The 15,561-nt window shown below is 36.4% G+C and overlaps 1 protein-coding gene across 1 annotated transcript; it reads left to right on the plus strand.

Annotated features, from left to right (window-relative positions):
* Positions 1–663: 663 nt before the first annotated feature.
* On the plus strand, positions 664–1,617 carry LOC123249903 (olfactory receptor 9A4-like). The gene has a single exon (XM_044678998.1). It carries the CDS (start codon positions 664–666, stop codon positions 1,615–1,617), a length of 954 nt encoding a protein of 317 aa, XP_044534933.1.
* Positions 1,618–15,561: the final 13,944 nt, after the last annotated feature.

Genomic DNA, 15,561 nt, shown 5'->3' on the forward strand with positions numbered 1-15,561 from the left:
TAATCACCTTTGTGACCTTAAACAATGTACCTTTCTTCTCTCAGCATATTTTCTCATCTGTAAATGAATGAGGCTTGACTGCATGAAACCTAAGGTTCCTTCTGATCATAATATTATAAGATGTCTCTTTTAATAAAAATAAATTATAATATAAACCAGGTACTTAATTATTGAGTTAATACAGTAGGAGAGCTAATTTTGTGCTACAGGATTTAAATCTTTCTAATCCTATTCTGTTGGGTGAGGACTTAAACATGGCTAAGATAAGGAGATATAGATTGACAGAAAAGACAGAGTTTGGATTATTCTGAGTTGGAGTGGAGAGATAGAATGACTTATAGAGAGAGCCAAAAATAATAATTAGTAAGTTTGAGGTAGGGGTCAGAGCAACAATGTGGGTTTTTGTGATTTCTGTACAATGTCTATCTCATATTCTTAACCAAGAAATTAATTCATTCTTTGATATTTGGTGGTGACGATCAAATGAATAAATATTGATTTATTACCAAATTTGTGCCAATTCAGACTTGATCTTGAAATACATCTTATGAACAGGTAGGGGCTATAGCTTACTCTAGATATTTCTGTATACCTTTTAGAATTATGATTTCTGACTGGTAACTCTCTTTTGCCTTCTAGCTCTCAGAAGGAAAAGAAGGCTGAATGGTGGGAAATTACACTGGAGTCATCAAATTTTATATTGAAGGCTTTTCTGGCTCTCTAGAGTTTCGTCACACACTCTTTGCCATATTCTTCTTCTCCTTCTTTGTGACTATAATGGGAAATGTGATAATCATTGTGATTGTCTGTGCTGATCACAGACTACACTCTCCCATGTATTTCTTCCTTGGTCACTTGTCTTTCCTGGACATCCTGATTACCTCCACTATCATTCCTCCAATGCTAGGGGGCTTGCTAATGTCTGAAATCCTCACCATGTCTTTTTCAGCCTGTGTCACTCAACTCTTCTTGTATCTCTCTTTGGGGACAATTGAATTTGTATTACTTGGAGTAATGGCAGTGGATCGTTATGTAGCTGTCTGTAACCCCTTGAGATACAGCATCATCATGAACAGTCAAATTTGTCTCTGGGTGGTGATACTGGCCTGGGTATTTGGTTTTCTTTTTCAAATCTGGCCAGTCTATGCTACTTTTCAACTCTCCTTCTGCAGATCAACTCTTGTGAACCATTTTTTCTGTGAGAGAGGGCTATTGCTGAAACTTTCTTGTGATGACACAGCTTTCTTAGAATTTATTCTCTTCTTGATGGCCACTGTTATTCTTCTGGGCTCTTTGCTTCCAACTATCATCTCTTATACCTATATAATCTCTACCATTTTAAAAATCCCTTCCAATTCCGGCCGGAGAAAGGCTTTCTCCACCTGTGCCTCTCACTTCACGGTGGTGGTAATAGGCTATGGAACCTGCTTGTTTCTTTATGTGAAGCCCAAGCAGACCCAAGCAGCTGAGTATAACAAAATTGTGTCCCTGATGATTTCAGTGGTAACCCCATTCCTGACACCCTTCATCTTCACTCTTCGGAATAACCAAGTCAAAGAAGCCCTGAGACATGTCATCTTCTTAAAGTTTGGCCCTTCCCAAGGGAGCTATCAGTAAAAACTGTATACATTTTGGATTTTTGAGTTGTTGAATGTTTAGTCTTCAAGTTCGTTCCTAATCATGATTATCAAATAGTACATAATGAGTTTTCTTGCCTTTGGAAATATCCAAGGAAAGGTTAATGGGTATGTTCACATTTTCACTGCTCCCAACTGGCACCAGTACAATTATTATGTTTTTATTGAAATGTCACTCAGTTTCAAAGAAGCTGAATGTGTGGGTGGCAATAATTTGAGGTTATAAGCTAGAGAAGGGATAGGAAGAGGAAAATTTCTGGTAAGAATTGGGGCAGAATTGTTTGATGTATTGATTCCTCTTTCTCCCCAAATGTATTGGCTCTTCAGGACATTGACAATCCCAAATAGTGAATGGTGATTAGCTCCAATCCATTTCCATCCATGAGCCCTTCAAGTCCCAAGATATAATCTCTGGATAGTTCCTGACAAATAGATATTTCAGCCAGGACGAATTGATGGAAAACCAACAAGAAAAATCCAGAGAACAATACATAAAATAATTCCTTGACTGCAACTCAAAACAACTAGAAAATACATTAAACTTAATTTAATGGAAATATCCATTAGATGGTCCAAAGGACAGACACTGAAACCTATATATTCCTTCTCTCAATAGAGATGTGAGGGATTATGGAGGCTGAATTTTGCTTACATTGCCAGAGAAGGTCACTGCATTGGTTGGTTTTACTTAAGGGCTTTTCTTTATAACAAAGGAGGGCTATGTGTATGTGCCTGTGTGTTTATGCATGTGTGTATGCGCATGTTTGCATATGCATTTGTGTGTGCATAGGCAAATATAAGTATATGCTTTTTCAGAATGTCTAAGGCATAGGACAATAGTTTTCAAACTATTTTGATATGAACCCCTTCCCCAGTAAAAATTTTGTGACCACGCTCAAGATATGCATATTTTCTGACTTACTAATTATATACATGTATTTCTGTATTTTTAACTTTGTTATAAGCAAAAAGAAATTAAAAGGATAAGAGGAATATAAAATACATTTTGATAATAATATTTTATTTATTAAAGGCACAAAAAACTTACCATTCACTAAAATGCCATTTTTAATAAAGAATGATAGCAATGTGATTGACTATCTTTTATTATTTCTGAAAATCTTAGTTTAACACATTGTTATTTAGTAATATAAAGGTCACATTCTAAGGTTTATTTCAATATTTAGTAATAAAGTTTCCATAACTGAAAAATATAATTCATGCACAGAAGTATGAATGAATAAATGAAAAACCTTTATTAAAAGCCATTAGGAAAAATTAAGTATAGTGCTAAGTGCTAAGAATACACTAACATAGGGTAGACTGCCCCAGCCCTTATTTAGCTTAAATTCTATTCTAATCAGTGAGATAACACATATAGTGTTAAGGTTACCTGTACTTATGTTCTAGGAAGTTAAAAAGATGATGAGTAGAATTACAGGGCAGTACACTGATTTCTCCAGAGACTGAGAGTATTGAGTTGATTAATAGTTCTCAGAGACAGAAATGGAAATCATGGGTGATTGAAGTTGGGGTGGGAATTGGAGAAACCCAGAAAAAAATGACTACTTTTTAAAATCATTTTTATTTAGAATATTTTCCATGGTTCCATGATTCATGATTTCTCCCACCCCTCTTCCCTACCCTCTCCTGGAGTTAAAAAGCAATTCCATTGGGTTATACATGTATCATTGTTCAAAACCTATTTCCATGTTATTCATATTTCCAATAGACTGATCTTTTAATACCAAAACCCCAATCATATATCCCCATCGAAGTACATGATTGATCATATGTTTTTCTTCTGCGTTTCTGCTCCCACAGTTCTTTCTCTGGATGTGGATAGCATTCTTTCTCATAAATTCCTCAGATTGTCTTGGATCATTGCATTGCTGCTAGTACAGAAGTCCATCACATTCTATTTTACCACAGTATATCAGTCTCTGTGTACAATGTTCTTCTGGTTCTGCTCCTTTCACTCTGCATCACTCCCTGAAGGTCTTTCGAGTTCACATGGAATTCCTCCAGTTCATTATTCCTTCAGCACAATAGTATTCCATCATGATCAGATACCAGAATTTCTTTAGCCATTCCCCGATTGATGGAAGCCCCCTCATTTTCCAATTTTTGATCACCATGCATTGCTATAAATATTTTTTGTACAAGTAGAAAATGACTACTGTTAAGATGAGCATTCTTCATCCCAGAGTTTAGTGAGGTGAGTGGCTCATCATCTCTCAGGCAAAGTCTCTGGTGATTTGCTCTAGAGTGTGGGGCAACAGCAGCAGGGCAAAGGAAAAATAAATAACCAAGGTAAGGAGAGGATGCATGATCTTAGGGAGTACAGAACTGAATGGCTACTCCCCCCTCCCCCAAGTGAGGCTGCTGGTGGAAGGTAAACCTACATCCTAAATGTAAAGGCTTTACATTTGCAAAATCTCTTTTTCTCTGTCTCTCTCCCTGTCTTTCTTTCCCTCCCGCCCCCCCTCCCATCCTCCCATACTACCCATTTTCTGCTTTTCTTCACTTTTTGTTTTCCCCTCAAAGGTAGTATGTTCTTTATTGGTCATACTTGTGAAATTATAGCACTCATTTTAAAAATTCCATCTGCCACAAAGGATTTTACTTAATTTTGGCTGGTAAATTTCTGTCTTCTTTGATTTCAAACATTAGTTCATTTAACCTGATCTTCAGTATCATATTTTTTATTAAACGAATGGCTTTAAAATCCACTGAGACTCTTCAAATGTAATATTGTTAAAGAGACTTGAAAACTGTTTCCAAGTTCCTAAAGTGTATAGATATGATGTTTGAAAGATAAATGCTAAGATTCTTTTTAGCATGCCAAAGAAGAGAGAGTAAGTAAAATATGGAATAAAAAATTTCTTATTCTTGGCTAGGCCTGACTTAAGCCTGTATTTTTCAAACATGAAATGAGACACTTGTAGGACATTTGATATTTGACCAAAGGAGACTTAGTCATAATGGAAAGGGAAAGAAAGTTAATAAGGATATATGTTGAGGATATCTCAAGCTTATTCATCTGGGCCAAACTCCTCTTGGGTTGCCCAACCATTTTCTACAGAAAAACATTACTAAAACTTGCATAAGTTAGGGCTTAGGATATTTCTCCCAGCACTGTTGTCAATAGTGGAAAATTCTAAAGAGAGGTTAAAAAAACATGAAGACTGAGAAAAGACCACCAGATTTGGCAATTAAGAGATAAATGGTAATTTTGAAGAGAAAATGTTCATTTGATTTAAGTGTTAAATATAACAAGGAAGTTGAGAACCTGGGTGATTTGATAATTTCGTGGTCATAGAAGAAACAGAAATTCAGAAAAAGGTAGATTGAGGGGAAAGAGAACCTGAGCCGTAAGATAAACATCAGGACCCAACCTTTTCCTACTTATCCTTTGCTGTTCACTTTTATCTCATAGGAAAAACAATAACAAAACTGGAGGCATCATTTACTGGTCACTTTTCCAGATTGCAGGACTTATTCATTTTATGGCATCTACTATAGCCATAAGGTGATCTGAATGACAAGAAGATATACTTTGCCAACAAAGTATATGTGGTTGTCTGATTTAGGGTTATACTTTTCCTGAGAGGTGGATATTAGGAGGGAATCCAAGAGTAAGAGGGAAAAAACTGGGAGAATGTTGTATTATGATGGATGAAGAGAGAGTTGAGACTGATCATATTAGAAAGAACCCCATGATTGGCTTTTGCTGGGAAGATGGAATGTCACCCCTTTGCTTTTCATTTGTAAGTCCATTTTTCTCTCATTCATTTTACAGTAGTAGTTTTTCTTAGGGATGCACCATAAAAGGATCCCAGAACATTCTGCTTGGTGTTGATAATCTTACATTGAGTGTATCCCAGGGAATCACCTTTAGTTTCATGGGTTTTTTTTCTTTCATTAAGGATCCAGTTTATCAAGCCTAGAAAACATTGCAGGTAATAATATTCAAGATGATTAAGGAATTGGATCAAGGGCAGGGGTAAAAAAGGGTTGGCTCCATCATAACACTATGATGGAGCCAACTCAAACCAGTTCTCACCTCCTCTTTTTGTTTTTCCTTCATTTTTTATTTGGATCAAAGACATGGGTTGTTGTCCTGATTAGCACATCAACTGGATCAAAGTGAACCAGAATTCAACAAAGGCATCAACCTCACTCTCTCTTTCAGTCATCCAAGTCCAGTGGCAAAACAGTCAGAATAACTGGTGATGGTCCAGGATGCAATGGATGACTTTGGCTTCTTTGATGTCTGACTAAGCTCTAAGTGCTCCATGGTGCCTGCTTCCACTGTCTTTATGATCCCTGGGACAAATTGTTCTCATCCATAAATTCCACTAGGGGATGTCTTCACATGCTTGGAGTACATATCTCCCCTTACTCACCAGCAGGTTTGAGTTCTGTTACCTTCAACCTGATTTAACTCTCCTGCCGAGATGGTTTCACCTCTTGTTAAACTGTCAGTGTGAGCATTTACCCTTCAGAAATGAGTAACTCGACCTATCAGAACTTGATTTTTTGCTTTGCTGATTGTTTAGACTTAACAAAGTGTTAACAATTCAAATTAGACTTAAAAGTGTGTATACACATACATTCTTTTTTGGAAAGCCTTTTTTTAAACATTCACTGGCAACTCCTCTATTTCTCTATAAACCTGCTTAAGCTCAGCAGGCGTGCAGTATAAACTCAGGAAAAGAAGTCATCATCAGACTGGAGGCCTGGTGGCCATAGGCTAATAATAACAGATGTTCATATGGTGCTTTAAGATTTGCAACTTGCTTTGCATCCACTATCTCAGTGAGGCTCACAACCGCCTTGTTTATATTCTCTTAAGTATGGAGATAGGGTAGGCACATTTCATCCATCAAAGTGAGAAATTAGTTTTCCCTTAAATCAGTGGAGGAGTTGAGGTCAGAACTAGTTTATAATGACTAGACTTGGGTATTGATGCTTCCTGTCCTAATTTTATGTCTTTTTCCTCTTCCGCAATACTTAGTCACATCAAGTGTCTTTATGATATTCTTCAGCTCTCTACAGCCTCTCATTGCAGTCACCCATCTAGGACTGCCTTTATCTCCATTTTAAGATCAACTGCATGCTTCAAAATGTCCCCTCCCCAATCTATTTCTTCTCCTTAGTATATCTAATGGATTGATTTAATTAACTCCTAATTTATCAGAATAGCTAATTAAAATCATCCTTATATCACTTTTTCTGACCTTCATGTAAGCTCTTGCCTCGTATGAATTCCCCATAAAATACTTTTTTAGGCTATCTAAAGGTTTCTCTAGAGAACTTTGGTATAGAGCAGTGATTCCCAAAGTGGGTGCCACTGCCCCCTGGTGGGTGCTGCAGCGATCCAGGAAAGCGGTGATGGCCACAGGTACATTTATCTTTCCTATTAATTGCCACTAAAATTAAAAAAAATTAATTTGTAAGGGTGCTAAGTAATATTTTTTCTGGAAAGGGGGTGGTAGGCCAAAAAAGTTTGGGAACCACTGGAGAATGTCAGACATGGGATCCACTGGCACAGGACCATCCAGCCTGGTGGATATCAAAGGGGGTGCTATGATCTATGTGCAAAGCAGAACTACAGAAGCTCAAAAGAAACAGGAGATACACTCATTTAGAGACATCTCCATTCAAATGTTTCTACAGGCTATTTGAGGCCAACCTGTGGTAGAACCTTCTGAGCTTGTACTATTTGGATCAACTGTTGTTGGATGCACCATACTGTAAAAGGGTCACTCTAAGAAGGAGAGAGTGAACTCCAAAAAGAGAGTCACTCCAAGAAGGAGAGAGTGAACTCCAAGAAGAGTCACTCCAAGAAGGAGAGAGTGAACTCCAAGAAGAGTCACTCCAAGAAGGAAGTCAGCTTCAAGAAGGTTGGCTCATAGAAGAAAGTCCGCCTCAGGAGTCACCTTCAGCTCCAGTCGTTGTCTTGGGTGAGTGGATAGCTGGTTTCCCTTCCTGTCTTCTGAAGATAGTTTAATTCTGATTGAAGATTAACAAGTCCAGGCTGAGTCAAGCGCTAGAACAATATTTAGTTAGATAGGCTAATGTCTTTTCTACCCTTTTGTACTTTCACTCTTTCTACCTCTTTTATAAATAAAAGATTTATAATTTTCATATGTTTAGCCAAACCATTAATTTTAACACTTACAGTACATTGACCCCAACATAGTGATGTCATATTGGTTCTCTTTGAGTATGAAGCACAACAACCAACTAACCAACTAATTAAGAATCACCCACACCTTAAGCCTCCTGGGAGTGTTTGATTAATAACAAGAAATAAAGTCTAAAAGATGGAATTCTCATTAGTGAGAGAGAAATTACTGGTAGATTAACCTTCCCCTTCAGGCTTCTCTATCAGGGCTGGAGTTAAGGGATAGAATTCCTTCCAGAATGGGACTGAAATATGTTGGCTGGAGTCCTGAAGTAAATGACAGGTTGAGTACCCACTTTCAACATTTTCCTGTATCGTTTTTTCTATAACCTTCTTCCTACTTGCTAACTCATTCTCTTCCCTCTATAAATCTCTAGAACCTGCGTGCTCCACATTTTCTTCAAATTCTTTCCTACACTTTAAACCTTCTAACCTCCTTTGTTAACATCTCTATTCCTGTTAGCTAAATTTAGGAATGCAATTTAATTAAAATAATTCATATTGTATGAGTGACTAATACACTAGGCATTCACTAGCTTTGCCCATTAATGTTGTATGCATGAGGGTGCATTTAGACTCCAACAGTTCTTTTTTCTGGAGGTGGATAGCATTCTTTGTCATAAGTCCTTCAGAATTGTTCTTGATCATTGTATTGCTGATAATAGCTAAGTCATTCATAGTTGGTCATCCTCCAATATTTCTGTGGCTGTGCACTATGTTCTCCTGGTTCGACTTACTTCACTCTGCATCAGTTCATGTAGATTTTTCCAGGTTACCCTAAGATCATCCTGTTCTTTATTTCTTATAGTGCAATAGTATTCCAACACAATCATATATCACAATTTTTTCAGCTATTCCCCAATTGATGGACATCCCCTGAATTCCCAATTCTTTGCCACACACAAAAAGAGCTGCAATATGTATTTTTGTACAAGTAGGTCCTTTTTTCTTTTGGGCTCCTCTTGATGTTGCCACAAACTGCGAGTCAGCTGGAATTCTGACTTGAAATGCTACTTCTTCCCTACAAGAAGAATAGATAACATCTGCCTTCTCCCTTAAGGTTCATAAGCCAAAGACAAAACTAATGATCTTTTAGACATCTAGGGTTTATATATATATATATATACACACTCAGATTAAGAAAAAAGTATCTTGCCCAAAGAAGAGAGATACATTTCTCTTTTCAGAGTCTTATCCTTCAAAGGCCAGGGTCTTTTGTAGATAATCCAGTGAGCTAGGCACTGTTGGTGGAATTGTGAACTGATCCAACCATTTTGGAGAGTAATTTGGAATTACTCTCAAAGAATTTTAAAATTGTGTGTATTTTTGACCCAGCAATACCACTATTAGGCTTGTTTTCTAAAGTGATCAGGGAAAAAGAAAAAAGAAGCTATATGTTTTTAAATATTTATAGCAGCCCTCTTGGTGGTGGCAAAGAACTGGAAACTGAAGGCATGTCCATCAACTAGGAAATGGCTAAACAAGTTGTGGCATATGATTATGATAGAACACTACAGTGCTGTAAGAAATGATGAGCAGATTAATTTTGCAAAAACACAGAAAGACCTATGTGAAATTTTGAAGAGTGAAACGAGCAGAATCAAGAGAATATTATATACAGCAATAGAAATATTGCTCGAAGAATGACTTGTGTATGTCCACCTCCAGAGGAAAAAACTGATAAACAGAAACAAGCAAGACACAGTTGTATGTCTGTATATATCTTTTTATTTTTTTAAAAAATTCCTTCTCTAATGGGGAAAGAGGGAGGGATTTAACTGGACATTTTAATATATAAACAAACAAATAAATAAATTCAAATTAAAAAAAACTTACAGGCATTTGGTTTGTCCTTTAGAACTCACTTCCCCACTGTCAGTAGGATCTATATCCTTGACTCTAAGGTTTTATCTGACTTAGGTCATATAGCATGCCATCATCTCCTGATGGACAACTTGTACCACCCTTCAAACCATTTTGGGGTTACCATTCACAAAAACTAAAGAGCCATGTGGATCACAGGCACTATAGTTTCCTTTAGTCCCTCAAGATCCTTTGAGTTTTGATCATTTATATGAATGGAGTTGGAGTCAATGTGAGGGAAAGAAAAGGAAAAGTGGGGCTTCTGTGAGGCCCTATCCTCCTGTTCTAAAGTTCTGCCTTTTATAGGATGCATGGCTAACTATATCTTCTAAGTTTTGAGCCATCCTATTCTTAAATCACAACATTTGGCATTTACTCCCTCATATATTGCTAATATGAGAATGGAAAAAGAAAGCTGCAGCTGTTATATTCAAATCCTGAGAACTCTTGGTGTCACCTTGATTGACAAGGGAGGCAGTTGGAGAGATTGGAATGTTCCCAGATGCTGTGAGCCAGCGGCAAAGTTGGTTGGCCTGGGAGTATAAATACCCCTAACAGCCACCAGGAGGAGATTCTTTGGTCTTTGGATTTTGGTCTTTTGGTACTTAGATTTTTAAGTCTCTGAATCTTCCAGGCTCTTTAGGTCTCTGGGTCCCTGGGTAGTGAAGGGAGAAAGGGAGGTCTGAAGAAGCAGAGGGTGGGTAGAATCTATATAGTTCCTGAAGGCTGTGAGAGCTAATACATCACCAAACACTGATAATAAGAAAGCTGAGAGAAATCACCAACACAGTTGCATCAAGGGCAGTCACTCTCTGGTTTGACATTGGCCAGGCTGAGCCAGAGGGGTTGTGAAGAACAAAAGCTCCAGCTTCTACTAAGTCAATAGCCTCCAGCCCTGAGTGATTATAGATTATAGGTATTAGATTGACAGGGTCTCCAATTCCCAGCCCTTATCCTGATTATCCTTTCCCTGATTTAGATTATAGATAAAAGTGTTTATTAAGTACCTTCCTGAGTGGTCTTTATATCTCAACCCTTGGGAAGGGAGCTAATGCAGTCAGATAAACAAACGTGATCCAAGGCTAATCAGAGCCCAATATTAATAATTGATCCAACCCCAGGTTGGACCTGAAAGGGTTACCCATCCACCTAACCTTTTGGGGTCCTTCCCTGGGCAACTGTTATTGAAAGGGGAAATTATAACAACTAGCAAGGATGATTGGGGTTGGTGTTCCCCCATCACCAGCACCTGGGAAGAATACAGAGATACGTCCACCTCACTAGTATTCATACCTCCCTAGGACCTTTAGGACTCTCTTTCTTTATAACACAGTGCAGAAGATAGCAAATTTGCCTTTCTTGCCTTTCTCTCTGTCTGTCTGCTATCTCTCTGTCCGTCTGTCTGTTTCTTTCTTTATGTCTTTCTGTTTCTCTCTCTCCATACTTCTGCTATTTTTCAAGTGGAGGGAAGAGTCAATAATTGATAAGCCTCACTTCCCCTTCTCTTGTTATATTCCAGTTTGGAACTTCCAACTTGGGTCCAATTATTTTCTATACTTAATGAAGGAGTATGTCTTTCAGTCCCAAAGGGAAGAACACCGACTTACTGAGAGGTTAAATATCTTTCCCATGGTCATGAAGCTAATTTGTGCCAGGGATAGGATTTGGACCAATTCAATCAACTGACACATGCCAAACATTGTAGAAGGCACTGAGTATATAAATAAGAAATAATGAAACAATCCCACTCAAAAGGAAATAGTTTTTAAATGTATAATACAATAAGTATATGTATATATATACACGTATATATTTATATAGAGAGACAATAAATATAGAAAAAAGTATAAAAAGTAAAATAAAGGATAGTTTGTTAGAGAGGGCACCAGCATTTGGTGGGACCAGGTAAGGCTTTATTTATTAAGGGGTGCTTGAGCTATGTCTTGAAGAAAGAGAAATTCTATTAAGCTGTAATGAGAAAAACAATAGGGATTGGCCAGGGAGAAGATCTGGAGACAGAAAGGAGGGCTCTGAGTGATGAGCAGAGAGGAAAGTTCGATGAGATTGGGGCAAGGTTGTAAATTAAAAAAAAATTGTGGAAAAGTTTATATTTTATCCTAGAGCCGAGGGAACCCCTGGAATTTATTAAGTAAGGGAATCAAATGATCTTTTCTGAACTTAATGAATATCCCTTTGGCAACTGTGTGGAGGATGAACTGGACAGTGGAGAGTTTTGAGGCAAGAATCTAATTAGAAGGATGTTGCAATAATTTAAGAGGGAGGTGATGAGAGCCTGAAATAAAGTGGTAGCTGTGTTAGTGGAAAGAAGGGACCAGATGGAAAAAAAACATTATGGAAGAAATAAAGGCATGATTGGGCAATGATACCTTCTATGAATTCAGCTATTATTACTATAGCATGAACCCAGCAGAATTTGGCCATGTCAGCCTGGGACCATGCTACTGCTAGGCAGGAGAGCTATGTGTATTATTATACACGGCCATTATTTTTCCTCTACCTTCAAAAACATCCTTTTGCTTTGTTGTTCACCATAGACTTAGTAAATAATGGGCATGGTGGTGGAACTTTGGCTATAATACATAGAAGGTAGATAAAGTTCATAAGAGTTAAAAAAAAACAAAGCTGGAGATAAAATATTAGGGGCAGAAGTAAGGATTTCAAATTGTAGTGAAAGTAATTCTGGAAAGATAAATAAGAGAAAGATATCTTTGCCTTTTTCCTTTTGGACTAATGAGATAATGACTGGGAGGCAAAAGTAGCACCTGGGGAGTCAATAAAATTTAAAAAGGGAGAAAATTTATGAGCTTCTTAGGCCCCAGGACAAGTGAGAAAGTTCTGATAAATGATGGGAGAGACAAGACCTTCTAAGTTCCTTTGGAAGTTGAAGAAAGAGGATAACTAAATAAAAACAAATTTTCTAAGGAAACTACAACAATATGAAGAGAGAACAAAAAGGAAGAAAAATATGACTACTCTTCAGGAAACATACATATAAATTCAAACAATATATTAAAAGCAACATTACCTCTTACTTTCTAGTCATGAAGATGTCATGATTGCTCTGGGTTCTATTATATTTCTTTCTATTTTAGTCTGGTCTTAAAATTTTGTGGTTTCTCTATGAAACAAAATTAAAGGGTGAACCTCATGTAGCCTTTGTGAGATGATTATTCCTTTCTCCATCTTTCATTTATTCATCTTCCTGCTGAATCCACATGTAATAAAAGAATACATTTTGAGATTTCCTCACAAATTATTAAAAGTGCTACCTATCTCTCATTTAATTAGTTAGCTTTGAGCCAATACTCAGTTTACAAAAAGTGATTTGTTAAAACAACTGAAAAAAATCTCTTTCTCCATAAGCTTTACTCATATCTCTCCACATGTAAGACTCTCTCATTTCTAAGCTTAATAAACATTAAGGTTATTGGATATAAAATTTATTAATAATGCAATAAGCCTGAAATAGTGGCTCAAGTCAGAAATATAAATAGCAAGCTGAAGCTTCTGCACTAATTTCTACTGGAATCAAGCCAGCGATTGTCTACTGAATTTATAGCCAGAGGGAGATTGAGAGACCCATTCTCAAACAAATAAAGCAATATAAAAAATAAAAACAACCCAATATGTGAATAATTATTTACACTGTATCAGCAGTGAGAAAGAACATAGCTATAATCCCTTCTCATCATCTCTGCTACTGGTGACTTCGCTTTAGCTCTAGAAATTGAGTCCAACCATTGAGCTCTCAAATTGTTAATTAGTGTTTTTTCTCAAGAATTCTTTTTGTATTTTTTTTTGAAAAAAAAAAAAAGACAAAGCAGTTCTCTCAAGAAAGAAATTCTCTTTGTCTTTTCCCTCTCTCCTTTGAGAATCTTTGTTCATTCTTGACTGAAAGACCCAGTTAAAATCCTATCTCAGACATTCACTATCTGTTTGGCTCTGGTCAAATCATTTAATCTCTTTAGGTTTTAATTCATTCATCTACAAAATTAGAGGTTTGGCTTAGATGAACTTTGAAGACCCTTGTGGCTCTAAATCTATAACCCTATGATCCTATGACAGGTAAATTTTCAGAATCTCAGACAAACTTTCAATCTTTCCAAATCCTCTTTATAATGCAGTGTTATTCCACAAGACATTTTCCTCTTAGAAATGTAGTACTCTTGGTATGGGATGTCTTTGAAGCTGGCATTACATGTATATAGTTTAATGACTCCTTGAAATATTATATTAGGAATATTCTTTAATGATCATGTTTATTTACACTTCAAAGAAATGAAGGAGATTTATGGATATCTGCAGGAACAGGATGTACCATATAAATAACAAGTTTAGGTCAGTAACCCAAGTTTGCTACCTTGAAGTCATTCTTGACTCTTTATTCTATACAACCCACTAAATTCAATCCATTCTTAGTTTAATCAGTACTACTTCTACAATATCTTTCCCATCTGTTCCCTTCATTCTACTCAACAATCACTATCCTAGTTCAGGCTTACATAAACTCTCACCTCTTTTTTTTCAATAGCTTCCTCATTGCTTTCTCTTCCTCAAGGCTCTCCACTTTCCAATTCATTTGCCACAAAGTTGCCAAAGGGATTTCCCTAAAGCAAAGATAAAATCCTGTCATTCCTCTGTTCAATAAATTCCAACCACACCCTTATACCTCTGGAGATCAAATACAATTTTTTCTGTTTGATATTTAAAAGTCTACACAACTTGGTTACAATAAACATTTCAAAGCTAAATATGTATTGCTGATCTCTATACTTTGTTGGTCTTTCCAAACTGATTTCATTGTTCTTCCTCCAATTAGATACTTCATCTCTCATCTATTTTTTTACACTGACTAAAAATGGAAGAACAAGAAGCATAGTCTTTTTTTTCCCCTGGGGAATTTGAGTAAGAAAGGAAAAAGAAATATAGAATGACAGTATGATGGGATTTAATGGTGGTTTTTTAAAGGATGGAGAGATTTCTGCATGTTTGTAGGTAACAAAGATGAAACTAGGTAGGTAGGAAGAGATTACCTATACAGGAATCTATATTGTCAATGTATATTTTTATGTGTTTGTGAACTTGAATAAAAACACAATGCCAACTAAATAACCATTAACCAAATACCTCAAAAAGTAAATACATATAAAACACTCTTAAAGCCACAAACTATTTTACAATGTTTTTAATGTTTGTATTAACTTTAACAAGATGATAATAAAAGGATCTTCTTGTGTCTTTTTTTATTCCCTTCTGTCCTTTTTTTCCTTCACGGAATTTTTTCTCAATTTCATTATTGCTAGAGTTGTTAAAACCTAGATCATAATAAAAGTGTTTGTTAAGTAAATAAGAATTTGGCATTTCTTAATCTAGTTTTGATTCTACTTTTCTGGCAAAATTTCTTCAGTTCCCAGCCAATGTACCAAAATTGATTGCAGAAGTGGTTAACATTTCAAAACTCTGTTAAACGAAGGCTCTGGAGATACCAAAGAAGGGGATGGGGAAATCTCTACTCTAGACAAAGGAAATATTTTTGGGGAAAATGAATGTGATAATCCAGAAAACATCACATTGAGACAAAAGATGAATTCATAGCTTAAGAAACTCTACTGACTTAATAAGTGTTAATTGGCTATGGTGATGGTTCATTTAATTTGAAAGTAAAAGAACCCCAAACAGGGGAAAAAACAAACATAGGAATGAATTTTGTTTCTCTAGTGATCATGGAAAATGAAAGATTGGCTCAGTCTATAACTTCATCTGGAAGATAAGGGTAAACCACCAAAGAAGTATAAAGGATTGGATAATAGAAAAATGATGGCAGTCATTAGAGTGAGACTAATTATT

Source organism: Gracilinanus agilis, chromosome 5 (genome assembly GCF_016433145.1).
Source record: "Gracilinanus agilis isolate LMUSP501 chromosome 5, AgileGrace, whole genome shotgun sequence".
NCBI lineage: Eukaryota > Metazoa > Chordata > Mammalia > Didelphimorphia > Didelphidae > Gracilinanus > Gracilinanus agilis.

What these genes read in the sequence shown, in the direction of transcription:
- LOC123249903 (XM_044678998.1), top strand. Translation starts at nt 664, where the DNA reads ATGGTGGGAAATTACACTGGAGTCATCAAATTTTATATTGAAGGCTTT.